This window comes from Crocodylus siamensis, chromosome 10, assembly GCF_052110815.1.
Source record: "Crocodylus siamensis isolate JL-2025a chromosome 10, ASM5211081v1, whole genome shotgun sequence".
Lineage (NCBI taxonomy): Eukaryota > Metazoa > Chordata > Crocodylia > Crocodylidae > Crocodylus > Crocodylus siamensis.
Window position 1 is genome coordinate 34,398,811 of NC_143404.1, and position 20,858 is coordinate 34,419,668.

The 20,858-nt window shown below is 41.0% G+C and overlaps 1 protein-coding gene across 3 annotated transcripts in view; it reads left to right on the forward strand.

Annotated features, from left to right (window-relative positions):
* The first annotated feature begins 1,083 nt into the window (after positions 1-1,083).
* The window catches only part of MATR3 (matrin 3), a 52,370-nt gene continuing 32,595 nt past the window's right edge, over positions 1,084-20,858 (forward strand). For 2 of the 3 annotated variants that reach the window (XM_090020930.1, XM_090020931.1), the window contains exons 1-3: positions 1,137-1,277; positions 11,528-12,583; positions 20,233-20,294. In XM_090020930.1, the coding sequence (XP_089877056.1) occupies positions 11,693-12,583; positions 20,233-20,294 (953 nt within the window). In that variant the 5' untranslated portion in view covers positions 1,137-1,277; positions 11,528-11,692. Of the gene's footprint in view, positions 1,278-11,527; positions 12,584-20,232; positions 20,295-20,858 lie in introns of all 3 variants that reach the window. The other variant, XM_090020932.1, reaches the window with a different exon arrangement.

Sequence of the window (20,858 nt, forward strand, 5' to 3'; positions counted from 1 at the left end):
CCGGAAATGAGTTGTAAAAATTCCTCCTTCTACACACGTGGTCAGGAGAGGGGGGATAAAAGCCTGCTAATAATTGTGCTCGGGGGCAGAGTGATTGATCTTTTGTCTCTCTCTCTGACCCTATTTGCAAATATATACCTTTTGTGTTGCTAATAGAGTGTGTCTGTGAAGGTCTTTTTCCACCTCCCGAGAAACGAACCACGATTTTTATATCACACGTGTACCCGCTTATGTTCTGCATGTTTGACTGTGGTTGTTTCATAGTGGAAACTTTGTATATTCCTTATCTGCACACCCTTTATCAGTATGCAGAGAGTACAAAGGTCTGAGGGGGATACTGGAGTGGGTGGGCCTCCCTGCCCAGAATTGACTAAGCTGGTGTGAGTGGTAGAGCCGCTAGATGCAGCCCTGAGTGATGCTCCCTTCCCATGTAACTGAGCAGGCTGACTGAGATCCCCAGCTTGGTTTGCCACTGACTATTATGACTCTGATTAATTTTAAGGAGTTGGTAAGGGTTAATAATTAAAGTTTTGCTTGGCATGTAGCCTTGCTTCCCTTCTCCAGCTGCCAGGTTGGCAATCAAAACCCAGCTTTGGGTCAGGAAGTGCCCTGGCCAGGCTTCTTCAGGAGAGTCCCCTGGGGGCAGAGACACGTAGTTTGGGGGGATCCGAAAAGGATTTTCACTTGTAACCCCAGCCTCAAACCATCTGATTCAGTGCTAAATGAACAGTACAGAGCTCTGGGAGGCCATGGGCAGAGAGGCTGGCAGGCAACCGAGGCGGTGCCGGAGCTGCCCTCACTGGGGTGGGCAGTTACCACGCAGGCCCACAGGGGTTGCGAACCCGCTTTCCCCGCGCTTCCCCTGTGCGCCACTTCGGGGCGGGGACATGCAAATCTAACTCCTCGCCACGCCTAACTGAGCAGCGCCTGGCCACCGCGTTTCTTATGGGTCCTTCGAAGAACTGTCGCGAGATTAGCAAGAGCTAGGGTGGAGATCTGGCGGCCGCACGCGCGGGAAAACAGCAGTACTCGCGAGACTTTAGTGAGCTGGGGAAACGTTGCGCGAACAGGCCGGTAGTCTCGCGAGAACGTGCGCAGGCGGCGACACGGTGGGAGGGAGGATCGGGCTGGGAGCAGTCGGCGCGGCCGGGCGCGTGTGCGGGTGGTCGTGCTCTCGCGAGGCCTTGGTGCGGCGCTGTCGCGTGCGAGGCTCGCGCAGGCCCCCCCTCGCGCCGCGTGGAGCCGTTGGTGCGACAGCGACCCCCGCGCGGCCTGAGGTAGGAGCGGGGCCGTGGCCGGGGCCCACCCGTCTCGTCCCGTCGCCATGTTCGAGCCGGACGCAGCGACTCCCCCTCCTCCCGCTCCCCCTCGGGTGGGGACGTGGTGGCGGCGGGGCTGCGCCTGTTGGGGGAGAGCAACACAAACGGGCCTCGGGCGGCCACGCGCAGCCGTACTGCGCATGCGGTGGGAGCTGGCCCGCCCGGCCTGGCCTCCCCTCTCTCCGCGCCGGCCCTCGCGGCTGCGGCCTATGCTCCGGGTGGGGCCCCGGGCGCCCCCTCGCTCCGTCTGCGGTTACTGCGGTCAGCCCAGTCCCCCGCGGCGCCCCGGGCGTCTCGGTCTGTGCTGCGCGCTTTGCTTTTTCCTCGTTCTGCCCCACGAGGACGCTCGTGCGCCGCCGCTTCGGCCGCCTCCTTCCCAGGCACGGGGTCCTAGCGGCGCGTCCCGCCCACGCCCAGGGGGTGCTTCCCTGTGGTGCGGTGTTTTGTGAGCGCTCTCCCTGATTCGGCCCTGGCCTTCTGCCCCTTTTCTCAGCAGCTCTGAGGAGCAGTTGGCCCTGCTCATCCTCTACTTATAGCTCACTCTGGTCACCACCAGCTGGGGACAAGCTCCCGTGTCACGGGGTGTTGAATACACCCCTGGCAGTAGACCCCTCACCTGCATTGAGCCCCTCAAGAGGTGACTTAGTCTGTCTAGGTACAAACCATGCTTTCAGCAGCATCTCCAGTTGAATGTGTCCTTAAAGTTTTTTTGTTCCTGGTGCAGTGTAGAGTCTCAGAGTATTTCTGCCTTGTAATAGTTCCCTAAAGCCTCTTCCTGGCGGCTGTGTATGTCCTCCCTATAGGAATAGAAAAAGATGTCAGGAGTAGGAAGCTGACTCTTTCTACTCAGTTTCACTTTCATAGGATTTGGAATATGTTTATTCCAGATACTGCAAAGGGATATATAATTTTTGCCTCCTATTCTTAAAAGCCTGCTGCTTGCTTGTGACTTTTAAATATAAATAAAAACTATGGATATGGTTTATCAGGCACAGAAACCATTAAGATCACTACATTTCACATATAGTGGGTTAAAAGTAACTTTAGGTGTTACATATCCTACCACAGGTTCCCAAATTTCTTCTTATTGCATAGTTACCCCCTTTCAGATGTACCAGCTGCCCTCATACCCAGAATACGCTTTATATTTTAATTCATTAAATGCCAGTTATCAAAATTAAATCCACCATTACACTATTTTTCCCATGTGCCCCTCATATGTCTTGCATACTCCCAGGGGTATGTGTGCCACAGTTGGAGGACCCCTGTCCTACAAACCACTTCCTGTATTCTGTGTTTTTGTAATCATGGTTTTTTTCTTCAAAGAAAAAAAGTTGCCATGACAGAGCAAGACAAATGGGAAAGACCTCAAATAATTCTTCAAGTACAGTATAAACATGCTTAACTTTGCATGCAAGGTACAGTTAAATACATAGAATAAGCTCAAGATTTTTAGAAATATAAATAGATTTTAAATTGTAGCTGTCTTGCATATTACTTCAAAGTGGTGAGGCAGAAATGCGACTTAAGAAGTTAAATGTCCTACTTCTGTAAACTGCTTCCCGAAGGCCTACAGTTTAGGCTAGAACTACATTTATAGTGCCCTTACTATAAGTTATGGCAAGTTGCTTGTCTCAATATAAAATGAACCCTAACAGAGATGTACTTAAAGAATTATTGAGATATGTGATACCCAAATGATAAAAGTGGTCCTGTTGTCCAAATGGGATTGGAAAAACATTAACCTCATAAAAAATTTGGGCCCCATTTTACTTGAAAGAAACGCTATTGAGTTTTATATGAGGTTACCCATCTGTACATCAGTGCACTTCACCTTTATTTTACTTTTCATGGGTTTTTTTTTTCTTTTTGTCTTGCTGATGCACGCAAACAATCCTGTTGTGATAAGATGTTGAAACCTAAGAAGAAGAAAGATTTTGAGGTCCTGTCTGGTGGTGCTTTGGTTAGATCTGCCACAGACATGGGGAGAAGACTACTGTACTCAAGTACAGAGGAGAATGATTGCTGCATCATATTTATGGAATTATTACTTTCCTGGTATCTTTATGCTAGCTGATTACTTTGTTATTACTTTAATTGGTAATTGAACAAGTTTTAGAGATAAGTGTAAATGCCTCAGTATTTCTACAGTTTCTCAGATTTTAGAAATAAGGGACAAGCTATCCATTCTTCTCTACAAGATGCATGTATCTCAACAACTTCACCAATTGTTCAGGCCTATCAAGAAAGAATAATATCCTATTCCAGTTACATTAATTTCCTTATGGTTAATGCATTCACTGATCAGTCTATGATCAGAGTTTTTGCTTAGTTTTGTATTATGGGATTTTTGTATTACACTTTTACCTGTGACTTGCTCCATCTTTGGATGGCTCTATTCATGAGAATTGTAGGACCCACACATTAAAGTAAACTTAATTTTAACATAGCATGTTTCAGATCTGTAAAGCTGTATCTTTGAATTCTAATATGTAGTTTGTACTATTGGTTGAGACTACATTGTGGTAAATGCTATACAAGTATATAGTACTATGTAGTTTCTGCTACAGAGAGCTTACATGTGAATGTCTTGATCCTTCGTGACAGCCACGTGCATAACTGCCTCCCTCCCCTAATCAGGAATCTTGTGAGTATCCAGTTCTTGTGAGCATCAGAATTTTGTTACAGAATCCCAACTTTAGTTGAAGATTAGTTGTAAAGACTATTTAATAAATGCTAAAAAGGAGAAAGGGGTCCAGTTGAAGGAAGCATCTGATAAGATTATCTAGTTATGGATTAGCTAGTGCACATGATGAATCTTTTAGTTATGCTATTAAATATTTACAATCACATGCATTTTTCTATCAGCACTGGAATAATATTTTTTATAAATGTCCCCGCTTTCCTTTTTTGGAACTGTCATTTTGTTTTTCTGAAACTTCTAATTTTCTTGTTTGAATTCGAGTAATTTTCCTCTCCCTTACAACCCTCCCCCCCCCGGACAAATAACACATTTCCTTGTCCCTTTATTGTTAAGTAGTCTACAGCAAAAATTTAATTGTATGTTTAATAATATTAAACATACATATGCTTAAAGAAACAAAGCAAGCATCTTGCTTTTTGAGAGTGCTGTTCTGCCCTTTTCTGTGATCAAGTATTGACACATCTGTAACTTTGATTTTAAGCTTATTTTTAAACAAATGTTTTACATAAAACTTTATATAAACATTTTTTTTTCGGGTGCAGATTGCATTTTTAAATTTAAAAAATGGGGCTTGATCCTGCAGTCTGTTACCTATTGGTAGACTCCTGTGACTACATGTTTGGCTTTAACAGATGTTTCAGTTGTTCAGTCACTATAGCTGGTGACTAAATTTATTTATTTAAAAAAAAATCCTGCACTGATCTAATACCCTGAAAGCTTATGGAATTAAAAATTCTTAAAATAAGGTGGCCCACAAACTCAAGTAGAGAATGTTGGCTTGAAGTGAACAATAATAATAATAAGTGATATTGATCTCTCATGTACAATCCTTAAGAGTCCCACATTCAGTTGTATTTTACTTATCTCCATAGTTGACATTATTCACTGGCAATAATCTTGTAAATTTTTCTTGAAAATGTTTAAGTACTTTTCTACTCTTAGAATAGGGGAAACATTTCCAATCAAATTTCTATTTTAATAACGTAACAAATACAGACAAAATTGCCTTATTTGTTTTATTTGTGGCAGGGAGGTTGTAAATGTGAGCAATCAAGTGCTTTTTTTTTTTAATCCTGGCTGAAAGCATTTGACTTCAAGCAATTGAGTATTGTAGGTCAAGCCTTGACTGCAAAAATTGAACAGGATTTGTTAAGGCTTTTTTTATTTTTTAAGAAAAAACATGTAAATAAACTATAATAAATACTGTGCTCTGAGAGAGAGTTGCATCTGAAAATGGGCAAAATATGCAATAAATAAGTAATATTTCAGAGCATTTGTAGAATCGAAACAAGTCAGATGTCCACTTGCATCTAAATGGCTAAGTCACAGCAGTTTCCTTAATGTAATAGAGGTTGCTCTATAATTTGAATGTAGGTTTTATTTTTCAAGTCTGCATATATTTGTTGAAATCTAGGCCATTAAAAAATACTACAGCTTGATATAAAACTATTCCTGATTTCCCTGCCTCTCTTGTTTTATTATTATGCCTTCCTCAAACATCAAAACAATTAACTTGGAGATAGGGGGGTGTTTTGGGTTTTTTGTTTTTTTAAGCCAACAAACTAGTTTTTCAGATTTCTTCAGTGTAGGAGGAGGCTATTTAAATTGGGAAAGAATAATAGTAATAGTTGCCTAGTTTGAAAGTAAATTTGTTGCCTTAGGATAAATAAAACAACTTAATCTCATTGCTAGTTACTTCATTTATTTCAAAAGGCAAAGCAGTCCATGTGTGGAACATAAAATTAGACAGACATTGTCGGATTTCCATGCCTAATATTAACAGTCTCAAACAGAGACTAGTTGACATTAATTTCGTAAGTGTGTAAACAAGTGTTAGAAACTCGGCAATTTTGTAATATGAAGACACTATTATCTGCTTTTGGCTATTAGCTCATAAATATTTTTGCTACTACGTGCATAACAGTTTCTAAAGACTAACAGTTTTAAAGTTCCTTAGTGAAAATTATACATATATGAGAGGCTCTGATTTTTAAGGAGAAAAGTCACACATTAACCTTGAATTGCCCAGGCAAACAGAAAATGTTGGTTTACATCTTTGGCTTATGCACTTCTTAAAGTTTCTCTTAATGATGCTATCAGGTAATTTAGGTGTAAAACCCAGTTTAAAAATTAAATATTTGGGGTTTTGTGATTTAATTTTAACTAATAATTTATTTAATCACAGCTCTGTTTTGATTGCAGAACTATGCTATTCCAAAAGAACCAGAAAGTGAAACTGAGTAGAAAGGGGATGTTAGATAATATTCTTTATCAACCTCAGATTTACAAGTAATAAAACAGCATAAACTGTGAAATGTTGTTTACATTTTTTTAAGACTTATTATATGACCAAAGGTATTTACACAGGTAAGGAAACTATTAAAATTACATATATATTTGTAACCTACTGGTGGATCTTTTATGAAGTGGCACTTCTGAGGTGTTTTGTTTTGTTTTTTTCCCAAGAATTTAGTACTACAGAGCTTCATATGGTTTTTTAAATGGAATTGTTATGGGTTTCCATGAAGAGTTTCCAGTGAAAATGTGTGGCACAATCTGGCTGTTCAGATTCTATTTGTCTGGCGGTTTTAAAACAGCACAAAACCTCAGTTTGAAAATCAGCATTAATTTGCCTGTATTTTTGGCAACTGCACATTTAGTATTATTCTATTTTCTTAGGGGTTTTTGTTTTTTTTGTTTTTTACCTTTTGTTTGCCATATTTAAATAATGTTATGGAGAACCCTTGTCCAGCTTATCTCTAAAGATATTAGACATTTCCCCCCAAATTTTATCTGTAAAGTTTGTGATATTTTGACTTGCAAAATTATATAAATAATTTGGGGGCACCCCTTTTTAAAAAACATTTTCAAAGCTTTAATGTCTGTTTTCTGACCACAGATCTTTTAAATTTAGATCCCTAAATGCATCTGTTCCCACTATTATAGTTGAAATTGTAACAAGAATTATTAGCCCTATCCTTCCAACTGAGTTAATGCTACTTGAATTCTTTACATTATTTTGATCAATCATTGTCATCTTGCTGGTGTATCTCGGTTGATGGCACACTCAAGTCAAAAGAACCTTGGGTTTGAGGTACTACAATGATTTTTGTTTACATACTAGAAAGAGACACTACACTGCAGTCTTTCAAGGATGCTATAATGTTAGAAATGCTGTCTTTTTTTTTAAAGGAGATGTTAAACTTGACCTACTGGAAGTTAATCATCCTGTGGTATGAGTTGATTGGCTGCTTTCCCTTCTTTCTCCCTTTCTCAGTCTGGGGGGGAAGGGGGAGTGGAGAGAAACAGTAGAGAATAATAAAGTCTAATAAAATAAAATATCTAGTAGGTTTGGAGATATCCATCAAGAAACTTAATTTCTATCTTACGTGACAAAGATAAGTAAGCTTATTGTATAGTTCAACTTAAGTCATTCTTCATTAGACTCAACGCATCCTTTGGAAAATGTTAACTTTTAGGCTAGAAACAGACATCACCTTTGTATTGCCATAAACATTTTTATGGCGGCACAAAATGCAACAAGTAGATGTTCATGCTCCTTGTTGTTTCCCAAATGTCCAAAACTGTGGCAGTGACAGCAGGCAGTAGACATTGCCTCTTTTTGAGAGAGACATCTATTTTCTTTATGATAGGAGACCATGGGCAGTCCAAAACGGACTGCATTCTGCACCAGACAGGAGCTTCAGGACCCCAATCCTGCATGCCCCGGAATTCCTCTGCAGGATCAGCTTCCTGTGAAGCCCCAGGAGTGCCTCTGCTGGGTTTCTCTGGTAGCAGAGGTGCACCCTGGGAATTGCCCAGCAGGAGATTCCTTGTATGTATGTATCCTGGAGTTGTGACAGTGGGTGATGTCTATCTTCCAGTGAAGCAGATCAGCTGTGCAGGTGATCATTCTTCAAGGATCTTACAGCCTAAGCTTTTTCTGCTTGTTTTGACTGGAAAAATACACATTTCCTTGCATTCAACACACAAAAAGCAGGTGTTGGAATTCAGAGTGCGCATTATATGTGAAAAATATGGCGAGAGCAGATTTTACCTACCATATGAAACTAAAAGGTGAAACAAAATAAAATATGCAGGGATCCACAGGAAACAGAATAATGAGCAGGTTTGGCTGTCTTGCTGCTGTTACTCATATACTTCCTACAGGGTAAGATCTCTTCTGCCTACCCCTCCCCCCCCAGGATCTCTTCCGCCCCTCCCCTTTGTTCTGTGTTTCAAAAAAAATGGATTTCTATTCTGTTAAGTGCTGTATGTGAGAGAATATGATAACTGAGCATCTCTTCTGTTGAAAGAACTCAGATGGCAGTGGGTCAGAAAGTTTCTTGACCCTGTTTGAAATCTCTGGCTTTATCTTGTGAATCATGTAGGTGTTCGTAACCTAGGTGTGAAATATTATGCAGCACCCCGCATCAACCTTTAAAGGATCTTGCGGCATCGTGGTTGCATACTACTGGTATAGTAGCTTAACTTCTAAAAGACCCAAAACTTTGTCAGAATTATTTGAGAGATTATTACTGTTTTCTTTCATTCTCTCTCCTGAGTTTCTCTTTCTGCTATATATATATATATATATATATATATATATAAAATTACTTTTTGTTTTATTTGTATAGCTTGCAGTTTTTCATGGTTTTTTTCCCCACTTCCTCTGACTTTTTTCTTTACTCGCAGTGACACTGCAGAAGCAGTTTATGCGTGGAAACAGGCCACAAAATAATACTTGGCTTTTCTGCAGCTCAGGTTTGTGCGAGTGCTCTGTTTAGATGCTTCCTCCCCCCCCATAATATTTTGTCCAGGGAAGTGGGTGGTAAACTAAACTTCTAATGCTGTAGCAAGAGGGTAATGTGAGGATCTGTGGTTCAAGGAAATAACTGCTTTTAGTGTTTAGCTGAAAGTTGAATAGGACAAGTTCTGATGTCCAGAGCTGTAAGAAACAAGGTGTTCCTGGGCATGTGATCATCTGAGTTTCTAACTCTTGTTTTGTAAAGCCTTTTGGTATAACTAGTTTAAAAAAGGCTCTAATTAAAACCAAAATTCTATCCTGTGCTGGAAACGAATGAATAAACTGTAATGATTTTGATTACTGCAGATGTATGAAAATGGAGAAAAGATGTAGTTTCAAGAGTATAGTTAGGAAATGTTGGCATCTAATTTATCTTGAATAAGTCTGAGCCTGTGTCTTCTATAGGTTAACATTTAATTGGGTCTTTGCTGTAAAAATAGTTCAAGAATGGTTTTTATTAGAAGCTCCTTGAGTATTTTCAGCCTGCATCGGGTCTTATCTCTGTCTCGCCTAGCACTGATCTTCTCTGCCTTTCTCTACGTTTCTGCCAATGAATGCTTTCTTCTGCTGCTAGTAATGTCTGGAATATCTTTCTAGCTCTCCACCCCATTAACAGTTATCAAATATTTTTCTTTTTCATGCTGCTTTATCTTTTATTTCCTAGCTTAAATGTGTACAGTGTAACTTGAGTCAAGCAGCTGCAAAATTTGCTTACTTTCTTTAAACTACAGAAGAAGTGAAATTACTTATTACCCTGAATGCAAATAATTGTATAAGACAGGGTTAAGAAATGTGGCCTTTTGTTTTGACTTTATATAACAAATACAGAAGGTCCTAAATTTTATTTTACACACACACACACACACACACACACTCTCTCTCTCTCTCTCTCTTTCTCTCTCTCTCACACGCTCTCATTCTTTATTTTATATGTATTATATTTATATTATAGTAAATATATCAGTATCTTACTATTTTATATATATAATAGAAATATATCACTACTTTACTATGACATGCATGGTGTCCTCTGGTGGGCAGGATTCCAACTGTTTTACACTTAGAATTATTTCTGCCAGTATTTTTACTTTACTTACCACTTAAATGTGGATTTAAATTTAGTTTGCTAATGTGAGGGTTGTACACCTGTAAGAACCCTTTGTACTTTTTTTCTCTGCTTATGGTGTCAGCCTCACATAGCTGAAATTTTCCAAGTCCCTGATAAGTGGATGGAAGTACTGCTACAACTGGTCTCTAGGAGAAGATTCCTGCTTTTTATTTCCCTCTCTTTGTCCCCCTAAAAATGTTCCTCCTGTGACAGAAGGGTGTATGATTGGGTGGTGCATGGAGGGGGAACAATACCATTTGCTCTTCTTCCACTCCACTTGCAAGGCTAGTGTATAGCAACACAGAAGAACAGATCTTGCAGGAATTTGAAAGGCTTGTTTCTTTCAGGATCCAGGAGTGGTTCTCTGGCAACAGAAGAGCATTCCTAAATTCATTGGACTATGTATACTGTGTAACCCAGTGGAACTGGGATGGTGTTTTCTCCTGATCACAAAAAAATTAAACAAAATCTTTTGAAGTACAGTGGTATCAGTGTTAGACCAGAGAAGCTGTCAGGAAAGAAAGCCGCCTTATGGGATGGCTGGTAATGAACAATATGCTATCCAATTGAAAACTCAAGATGACATAAAATTAAGTAGTAGTAGTAGTTGGAATTTACTGGAAGCATCAAGCTTATTTCCCATCTCTTGTGAAAAGTGCCACGGGATCTTTAACTGCCACAGGTAGTCATGACCTCAATTTCAAGTCATACCCAAAAGACAGCAGTATCAGTGTCTCCTGCCAGTGTATTGTATTGGTTCAAAGCTGATTGGAGGGGAGTAGTGCCATCTATTGACTACACATCTTTCTGCAGCAGTAGGGTTTTCTGTGGTGTCCCATTCAAGTATTGACCAGGCCAGACCTTGCTTAGCTTGAAGCTTGAGAGCACAGGCTAATGTTATGCCTGCAGTATAATAGAGTACAGATTCACTTCATATGTGGTGTTATCCATATAGCTACAATTTGAGCAAGAGGTCTTATTTACTTCCTACAAAATTTTAAAACTTAGTGTTCTTGTTCACATCTATCTTCACTTCAATAATTTGATTTTGCTGCATAAAGGTTGAATGTTATGTTTTGGTCTTATTTACCAGATCTTACTATAGCTACTTGTTGCCCAGACTTCAGTTACTTTTAACTATCTTTCGTCCTATTCTGTGGTGGTGTAGATTTCATTTCCAAGTATGTATTATATCAAATTCATCTTTGATTCTAGGACCTCATGTTTTGTGGTCTTCTGGAATTTAGTTATAGTAACATAGGGTGCATAAAAAGCCATTAAACAAAGATCAAGGCTTATATGCTAGTAAACTTGAGATACTTCCAAACATCCCAAACTTCTGAAAGTCACTTATCTTCAGTATGAAAGTTGCTTTTTTGTAGAATAGTAGGATGTATAGGAAATAGTACTGTGTTTTTTTTCTGAAGTAATGTGTGTAGGTTCTGGGTAGATCTTGATTCTGTTTGTTATGTAATAAAAGCCTTGTAAGATTGAGATCTTAAATGTTTTTAGATCAACATGATGCATAAGTTTAGAACTGCATCTGTTTTTAAAGGGATTTATGACTAAAACTGCTTGTTTTTCTACAGAATTGTCTGGTGTTTCTCAGCTTGAAGAAGATCTACGGTCATTATTGATCCTCTTTCTTGGCGTTACCATTTTTGAAGTGAAGTTTACCTAGCTTTCTAGTGTGGGTTTCTTTTCAGCCATCTTTAAATTTTGATCCATAAAAGTAGACAAGCTATAGTTCTACAATGTCCAAGTCATTCCAGCAGTCATCTCTAAGTAGGGATTCACAAGGTCATGGGCGTGACCTCTCTGCAGGAATAGGCCTTCTTGCTGCTGCTACCCAGTCTTTAAATATGCCAGCATCTCTTGGAAGGATGAACCAGGGCACTGCACGCCTTGCTAGCTTAATGAATCTTGGAATGAGTTCTTCATTGAATCAACAAGGATCTCATAGTGCACTGTCTTCTGGTAGTACCTCTTCCCATAATTTACAATCTATATTTAACATTGGAAGTAGAGGTCCACTCCCTTTGTCTTCTCAGCACCGTGGAGATGCAGAACAGGCCAGTAACATTTTGGCCAGCTTTGGTCTCTCTGCTAGAGACTTAGATGAACTGAGTCGCTATCCAGAGGACAAGATTACTCCTGAAAACTTGCCTCAGATCCTTCTACAACTTAAAAGGAGGAGAGCTGAAGAAGGTTATGGTAGAGATGGCAGATCATCTACACGGGAGCCACCGTACAGAGTACCTAGGGATGATTGGGAAGAAAAAAGGCATTTTAGAAGAGATAGTTTTGATGATCGTGGTTCTAGTCTCAACCCAGTGGTTGACTATGACCATGGAAGTCGGTCACAAGAATCTGGTTATTATGACAGAATGGATTATGAAGATGACAGATTAAGAGATGGAGAAAGGTGTAGGGATGACTCTTTTTATGGTGAGACCTCGCATAAGTATCATAAATTTGACAGTGAGTATGACAGAATGGGTCGTGGTCCTGGTCCTGAGAGATCTCTTTTTGAGAAAAAGAGAGGTGCTCCTCCAAATAGCAATATTGAAGACTTCCACGGATTCTTACCGAAGGGTTATCCCCATCTGTGCTCTATATGTGATATGCCAGTTCATTCTAATAAGGTGAGTTATGCACCAGATACTTCTATTTTCCTTTACGTTGTAGTATCTATTCTGTTTTTACCTATTTCTTTTAACTATTTCTGTAGTTTAATTACTTTTAAAATGATCTGAAAGTTTGTTTGAGAGTGAAAAAGGCACTTGGTTTATTTACAAGATAATTATTAATGAACATTTTAAACCAGGGCTTTACATTAATATATTCTGTTTGCCCAGATTGCTTAACTTCAAGCCAAACAATTATCATCTACTGGGATATCTTATTTATATTTTGCATCTACATGTTCTCTTAACCACAAACATCTGGCATTTAAGCAGTTTTTGGTGGGTTTTATTTATTTGATTTTTTTTATTGTTGTTTGCAGTGTGTATCTACTGTGCTATTCAGGAAGCTAGTTTCAGCTCTCCTCCACATCTGTCTTGATTGCTGATTTATATGTAGTTAAGATGCATTCTTACACAATTCTGCTTTTTTTTCTTGTTCATGGCCAAAGGGAAAGAGTTAATGTAGAGCCCTGGAACTTATTTGCAGGAGTATAATTGACATTTTAGATTAGCTCATTCTTGCCTTTTTAATTTCACTTTAACAATATCTCATACTATGGCTGAAATTTGTCGTCATTTTTCTCCTTTTTCACAACTTTCTTAGACACACTTCAGACTCACTTTTTATTGTCACATATTGCATCTATCCCTTTAGACCCTCAGAAATATCAGTCTGCTGCTGCAGTATCCTGCTCTGTGTTCCTAGTAGTAGTCTTTACTTGCCTTGCAAGTAGAGTGCATCTTCTGGTATATTCAGTTATGTTCAGATTTCCCTCTTTAATTTGTTCATAATTAGTTCATTTCTCTGACAAGGTGGCAATTTATTCAAAACAACTTACTTGCTCAGGCATTATTATAGTGCCTTCTCACTTTTACCTTTTTCAATTTTATTCATTCTTGCTGATTTTCAATATACGAGGCAACTGAATTTTAAAATTGCTTATAATGCCCTTTTGGTCACACTTTGTGACTTGCATTTTTCATTTTGAAGGCCTTTTGAAGAACATGATTTAAGTTAAAAATGCATACTATTGCCTTTATGTGGGATCATAGTTACTGACAGTTTCTTTATCATAACATCTGAAGATAAAATATGTATGCTTCTACTATTTTGAAAACACACTTTGAGAAAGCAGTGTTTACTGTAAAGTATTAAATCCAAATAACCAAATAATTAATACATTTTAGTTTATACTGTATTATTAATCTGACAATTATAAATATGTGTTAATCACAGTAGTAGCTTCATGTAAATTATGTAATCAGGTTTTTTCTTTTTCTCTTACATTTGAAGTTTTATTTTTGTAACTGTAAAGTAAAAACACCAAATTAAACACCAAAACCTTAGGTTTATGATTCATCTTATTTAGATCTTAAAGAATCTCAAGAGGTCAACATTTAAAGAAATCTCCTAATGATCCAATAATCAAGGTGGTTCTTAGTGCTTTGTTTTAAAATCTTTTTCTGCCTAGTTTGTTTTGTTATTAAACTTGGTGTCAAGGATACAAACTCTGAAATATTTTTCCTTCCAAATGTGAAATTAATTGTGTGCCATAAAACATTTAAAAATCAGGTGGGTTTTTTTTGGCCAAGACCTGAATTCTGGGTTTGCTGTCTTATCCAGAAATGGTACATTATAAGAACAAAACATTTTCCTGCAAAGATGATCGGTACCATGATTTCTCCCTTTTTATTATATATTCCTGTTGTTCTGAATTGAACACAAAAAACTGACACTGGGTTGTGTTCAAGGGCTAAGCTTTTTGACTTGAGGCATCCTTTATTGGACTCAAGGCACTCCTCCATAACGTGTGAATTGAGTGGCACTTAGTTTGAAAAACAAATTTATATATCACAGTGCATATCTCCTTGGAGAGGGACTGAACAGTGGAAGTGGGGGATTAGCCAAGCAGCGTCAAGTTTGAGCCTGCCGTTATCTACTTATTTCAACATATGACTCACTTCATACTTCAGGGCACTGGATCTGGTAGCACTCCTAGGTTCTGTTGCACCCTAGTTGAGAATGACTTGTCTGACGTAAATTGATCTCAAATTCTGAGGGAAGTTGCTTCAGAAATGCCACCTGTGTATGGATGGATATCTCTAGTTTTATTAATAAATTAACAATATACTTTATTGCAGGGGAAACTAACAATAACATTGAGAGTAGAGGAAGTGAGTACAAGTTTTGTTCAAGTCTCTCTTAAGCCCAAATGGAAAAATTTTGAGCACAAAAGCTTTTTAATTTGTTCTTGTAACTTGGTGTATATGAATTTTGACTGCTTAATTATCCTAGTATTGAATTGAAATGAAATGTAATCCGGATTTTCTGATTAGGCCTTCTATCAGTTTTGACACCTGTATCAAAGAACGGGAAGTTGATAAATGTTGCCTTGTTTTTCTACTTAAAAATAATTCCACGCAGCATGAGCAGCTGAGCTGAACAGCACAGCATTCAAGAGACTAATAAAATGGATGTCTGAAGTGAGACTTCTAAGTTTGACCTAGTTTTTTTCTAAAGGTCTCAGGGTCTTCAGAGTTAGAAAAGATCTCGGGGTCTTCAGCGCTAGGCCAACTTAGGATCCTAAGGCACTCATCTTCACTGGTATCTGTGGCAGAGAGAGTTAGCAGTTTTCATGTGGAGTTAGACAAAAGATAGCGTAGATTGGCACCTTGTGTTTAAGGCAGTGATTCTCAACTGGGGTGATGCAGGTCCCTTTCTGGGGTGTTGTGATGCAGGCACTGCTCTTGCAGTGGCCAGATGGGACTGCCCCGCTTGCTTTGTGTGCAGCCAGCTTGGGAAATGGCTGCAGCTGCATTAAGATGTGATAAATCTAAATCAGGTTGGAGTGCCTGGTCCTGGTGCAGATGTAACTGTCCCACATAACTCTCTTTCAGGGAGGATACAGGGGGATCAAAAATGGAAGAGATGTGGCAGGAGCGTATATCCTGCCACGACCACTCTCCAGCCTGGCTGTGTTTGAGGTACACAGGGCAGTTGCATCAGACCGTGATTGCCTCATTGCCATGGACCCTGTTTTTTTTTCCCCTGATATAACATCGCAAATTCTTTGCTAACCCCCGCATATCCATTATTAAAATTAAAGGCTCTCCCCAGTGCCCCCCTGGCCCTGTTTGTGCCTCTCACTCCTCCCCACAGCCTTGCTGGTGCCCCTTGCCCCCCACCCAAAGCCCCTGCTCCCTCAGCCCTGCTGGAGGGGGACCCCAGGTGCCAGAGCTATGGATGTAGGTCCACAGTCCCCTGCCCTTGTTCCTCCCTGCTGGGGGGTGAGGCACTAGCTCCATGCCACCATATGCATTCCTAGTGGGCAAAAGGGACCTGTGCCCCCCAGATCTGTACATGGGGCAGTTGCAGGCTGCGGGCTTGGGTTCTTTGCCTGCTTTCCCCCCGGAGCCTCTGCAGCTCAGTGGGCAGGACCTGGCCAGCAGGGCGCAGCGGAGTTATACGGCGATCTTCTCGCTGCCGTGAGCTCCACAGTGCCCTGGCGATGTACCCCCTGTGCCTGCTGCTTCTTTGAGGGATGCAGCCCCGTGCTGCTGCCCTCACTGCAGCCCCATGCACAGAGGGCACGTTGTCAGGGCAGTGCAGAGCTCTCAGCAGCGAGAAGATCCTTGCACGGCCCCGCTGTGCCCTGCCACACTAGGGAAAGGAATAGAGAGCCCACCTGGCCAGCGGCACATGGACCCAGTGGCGTGCTATTGGTCTGAGCAAGCTCCGCACTTCCTTGTGTGACTTCCACTTCTGGTCCATGTGCTGCTGGGTAGGTGGGCACTCCATGTCTTTCCCTGACACCTCCCCACCCCTTAGCCGCTTCCCGCAGGAGTGGCCAGCTAACCAGCAGCGCATGGACCTGGAGCAGTGTGCTATTGGCCCTTTGGGGAACCGGACACAGAAAAGCATGGAGCTCACTTGGGATGAGAGCATGCTGTTCCCGGCTGCTGCCAATGGGCACTCCATATAGGGCTTTGCCCAAGACCTCTCTGCTCCTCAGCCCCCAGCCACACACCTGCGCCCTGCCCCTCACTTGCCCTGCTGCTCTTCCCCCAGCCCTGCTGGAGTCCCCCAGCCATTACCCGCAACTCCCCAGCCCCCTGCAGGCCCCATGTACCATAGGCTACAGGAATGAACAGTGAGCCTGGGCCAAGCCTTGGGTAACTGAGAGCCTCAGGCTCTGCCCTCTCCCCTTCTCCCTCCTCTGGACAGAGTTGGGGGTTTCCCAGTCTTTTTGCAAGAAGCTCTTGCAGGCTGGAACTCTGCCCCCTGTAGAGCTCTTTGCAAAAGTGGGAAATCTGTGGGTATCTCTGCTGAAAGGGAAAATCCATTTTTTTCTCTGATAAAGTTGGGAAATATGTGGTTTTCTCTGTTTTTCTGCAAGAAACACAGATGCCTGCTCATTACTCTGGATGAGAACCACTGAGGCAGTAGAACAGTGGTTCTTATCCAATGTGTGGTTATATTCCTGAACGTTATGGAGGTGTGTCCTGAATCTTAAGAAGGTTGAGAAGTGTTGCTCTAAAGCAGGTATTGGCAACCCTCAGCATGTGTGCCAGAGTATGGCACATGAGGCCATTTTGCTCGGCATACCACAGCCAGCCTGATCTTTGGGTAGGTGTTGCCAGGCATGGAGCCTCAGCTGCTTGTGGCAGGTGGCCAGAAGGCTGCAAGCCCTGCTGCAGACAGCCCCAGCTCCATGGCTGGCAGCAGCTACTCAGAGCCTGGGCAGGCTGCAGCCCAGAGGCTGCGAACAGCTACACCATATTTGGGAGCTCCAAGCTGGGCTCCATGGCAGCAGTAGCTGCATGTGCATCTCTGGGTAGGTGATGGGGAAGGGGCCTGGGGCAGTGCAACCCTGGCCTCTCCCGTGCTGGCTGCCCGGGGGCACACATGCTGCTTCTGCTGTGGAACAGGTGTCAATGCTCTGTTTGCAGCCTGTTGGCCACCTACAACACCTGCCTAAAGTCCCGGATGGCTGTGGTGGGCAGCCAGGAGACTACAAAAAGTTGTGCTGGGCTCTGGAGTCCTTGGCTGGGTTCCATGGTGCCTCTGGGTGGATGTGTGCCTCTGGGTGGGTGGCAGAGAAGGGGCAAGGGTTGTGCTGCCCCAGGCCCCTCCCCTGCCTTCTGTCTTGAGGCACGTGTACACCTGTTGTCACTACAGAGCCTGGATGTGGTTCTGGAGCCCAGTGTAGCTGCTTGCAGCCTCCTAGCTGCCTGACACAAACATCTCCCACTTCGAGCGATTGCAGCAGGTGATGGGCAGGCTACCAACAGCTGCATCAGGCTCCAGAACATCAACACTAGCTACCTGACTGTGGTGACTGCACTTGTGCCTTGGGGCACAGGGCAGGGAAGGTGCTGGGGCAATCTAACCCCAGCCCCTCCCTTGCTGTTCACCCAGAGGCATATGTTCAGCTGCTGCCAGCAGCAAGGATCTGGGCCCCTTGAGGCTCCCCCTGGCATGCCAAGTTGAGATGTGGGTCAAGGTTGGGGTGTTTTTGGCACTCTGGCCAAAAAAATTGCCAACCCCTGCTCTAAAGTGCTGTCCTTCCTTACTTTCTGCCTCCATGTAAATAGATAATTTAGTACCTCCAGAAACTCAGAATTGGGGAAATTTGATCCTGAAGCAATAAAGAAATACTTTACAGAGTCTTGTTTAATTGATCTTTTTCCCATTGAAAACAATAAAAAGTATTTTAAGGCAAACAAAAAGCAAAGTAGGCAAGAGGTTGTCTTAAGCTGAAAAACCTTCATTTGAAGAATTTGATTTATAAGGGAGGAGTTTCAAAATAAAATGAAGGGAATTTGAAATTCATTGAAAGAGTTGGATGCCATACTTATTCCTAAATTCTGAATCAGTTTGTCACCTTTTAACATATTTATGAAGAATTTGAAATACATGTTTACTTCTAGCAGCACGAGCATCAGAAGCATTGCAGATTACAAGTATTGTAAACTTCAGATTTTTCCTTTTTAGTGGAATGCTTGTTTGAATTAAATTTGGTGACATCTGTTAACACCATTTCTTAAGACCTCAGAATTGTCTTCTGTTAAATTTGGGCTTTTTCTATGTAAGTATAAACTGTTTTGTATTTAGTGAAATTAACTTTTCTTGTTCCACCTGTTTGTACATCAAAAGCATTGATATATTTATTAGTTTATAATTGCAGAGCCATCAGGGGAGCTCACATCTTGTGAATGCTGACAGAGTGGTGTCTTCCTCTTCTTTTTTAATCAACCTCTGACAAAGTGACTGAGGGTTTCATCCTGCACTCAGATATGTGCTCTATATCTTGGAAAAATCATCTGTCTCAACTTGATAATAATGGATATTATAAAAGTACTGTTTGCTGTAAAGCCAGTGAAGTCACTCTGTGAATGTTTAGAGGCAGCAGTTGGGAGTCTGCCTCAGTGCTTTATGCAGGAGAATACTTACAGCATGTTGGTTTGGTTTTGGAAGTTTTTTTTCAAAAAAACCCCCCAAAAACAAAAACAATACGTGAAAAAATCACTTGCCAGCTGACCAGGAAGATACAGATCATCGGAGTGTACAGAATTAAAACTTCTTTTTAAAAAAAAAAACCCCCAAAAAAACAATAGGGAGCTTAGCTTCCCTTAGCAATCGCAATGCTCTGTAGATGAAAGAGGGAAAGGGGGGGAAGATCCAGAGTCAGAAAGGTCTTATTTATTTGGCACCTTTTAGTCAGAGACTGATTGAAATAGGCCTTTTGAAAAGGATTTGGGGAATTATAGCCTTGTAGAAATCCCGACAGCCTCCCCTTCTCGCTAGCTAATGTATACTGGGCATCTAATCAAACTATTGCCTTTGCCTCTGCATGGGTGTCATCCTTCTGATCTTTTCCTCCATTTTAGTTGGAGCCTCTTCTGCATTCTCCTAGATGCCTTTTCTGACTTTAAAGTGACATTTTATTTTGCTCGTTAAATTCCATTACTCATAGTTCTGTTTTGTACCACTTTCAGCAAGCCCCCCTCACCTTTTTTTTTTTTTGGTGTCTTCCTCCAGATATTTATATACTTTTTCTTCCTTGGCATAACTATTATCTGGTATAGATATTTGCTTTCATTCATTTTTAAGTCTTTCTTCATATATCAGTTTCTCTATCCCTTTAATTTTTAGTACTCTTTTTGGATGTTCTTACTATTCCTCAGCATTTTGGGTTCCCTAGAGCTGAATTCAGTATTTTCATTGTATACTGGACTTTGAAAAATGGAGATATAATACAGAGGAAGTAGGGGAAAAATCGTCAAGGCTGTGAGCTATCTATATAGATATATATAAATTCTAGCAATTTTCTCCTCTTGAGATTTGAATACCTGAGGCCAGGATCAAGCCCTCAGATTCCAGAGGATATTTTTCATCTGGCATTTTCTGCCCAGGGTATAAGTTAAGGTAGGTTGTATTTCAATGTCTCTTAAAAGTGCTACAGACATATTTCATTAGCTGCACCAATTATTTACATACTTCTCATAGAAGATAAGGAACACAGTCTAGGACACAATTAGTCTACTGTTTTCTATAAAATATTTGATTGTATATTTTCGCTAATTTTACCTTTAATTTACTGCAGGAGTGGAGCCATCATATCAATGGAGCAACTCACAGTCGACGCTGTCAGCTTCTGCTTGAAATGTATGGGTTTGAAATACGTTAAACATTCTTTTGGCATGAGAACATGTATAGCTAGACATATAAGCTATGTATATACAGAGAGCAGGTCATAGAAGTGTGCATTATAGAGATTAGTGCATTATCTTTTAATCTCAACAGTGTCCCTTTAATAAACTCAAAAACAAAACCTTTTGGGAGGGGGTGGAAAGGAGAATGCAAATCACTCTCTCAGTTCTTTATGATATATATGGTATGTTTCAGGCATGTTTTGGATGCAGCTTTCTTCTGTACTCTATAGTCAAGCTCATCTGAGGGAACGGAGAGGCAGACTTATTCTCGCTGCTTATCACAATGTCATGTACTGAATTTTGAAGTATGTTATACTTGTGAGAGCTTTAATTTTTTTATTTTCTAATTAATCTGAAACTGTGCTTGTGGCCCTTGTTCAGAATTGTGATGGTCTTATGGCTGCCAGTCCTACTATACAAACACTGTATTCATATCTTATTTTTCATGTAAAAATGTAAATCAACATATTATAGATACAGAATAATGATTGCAAAGGTTGGAATTTTATTTTTGAAT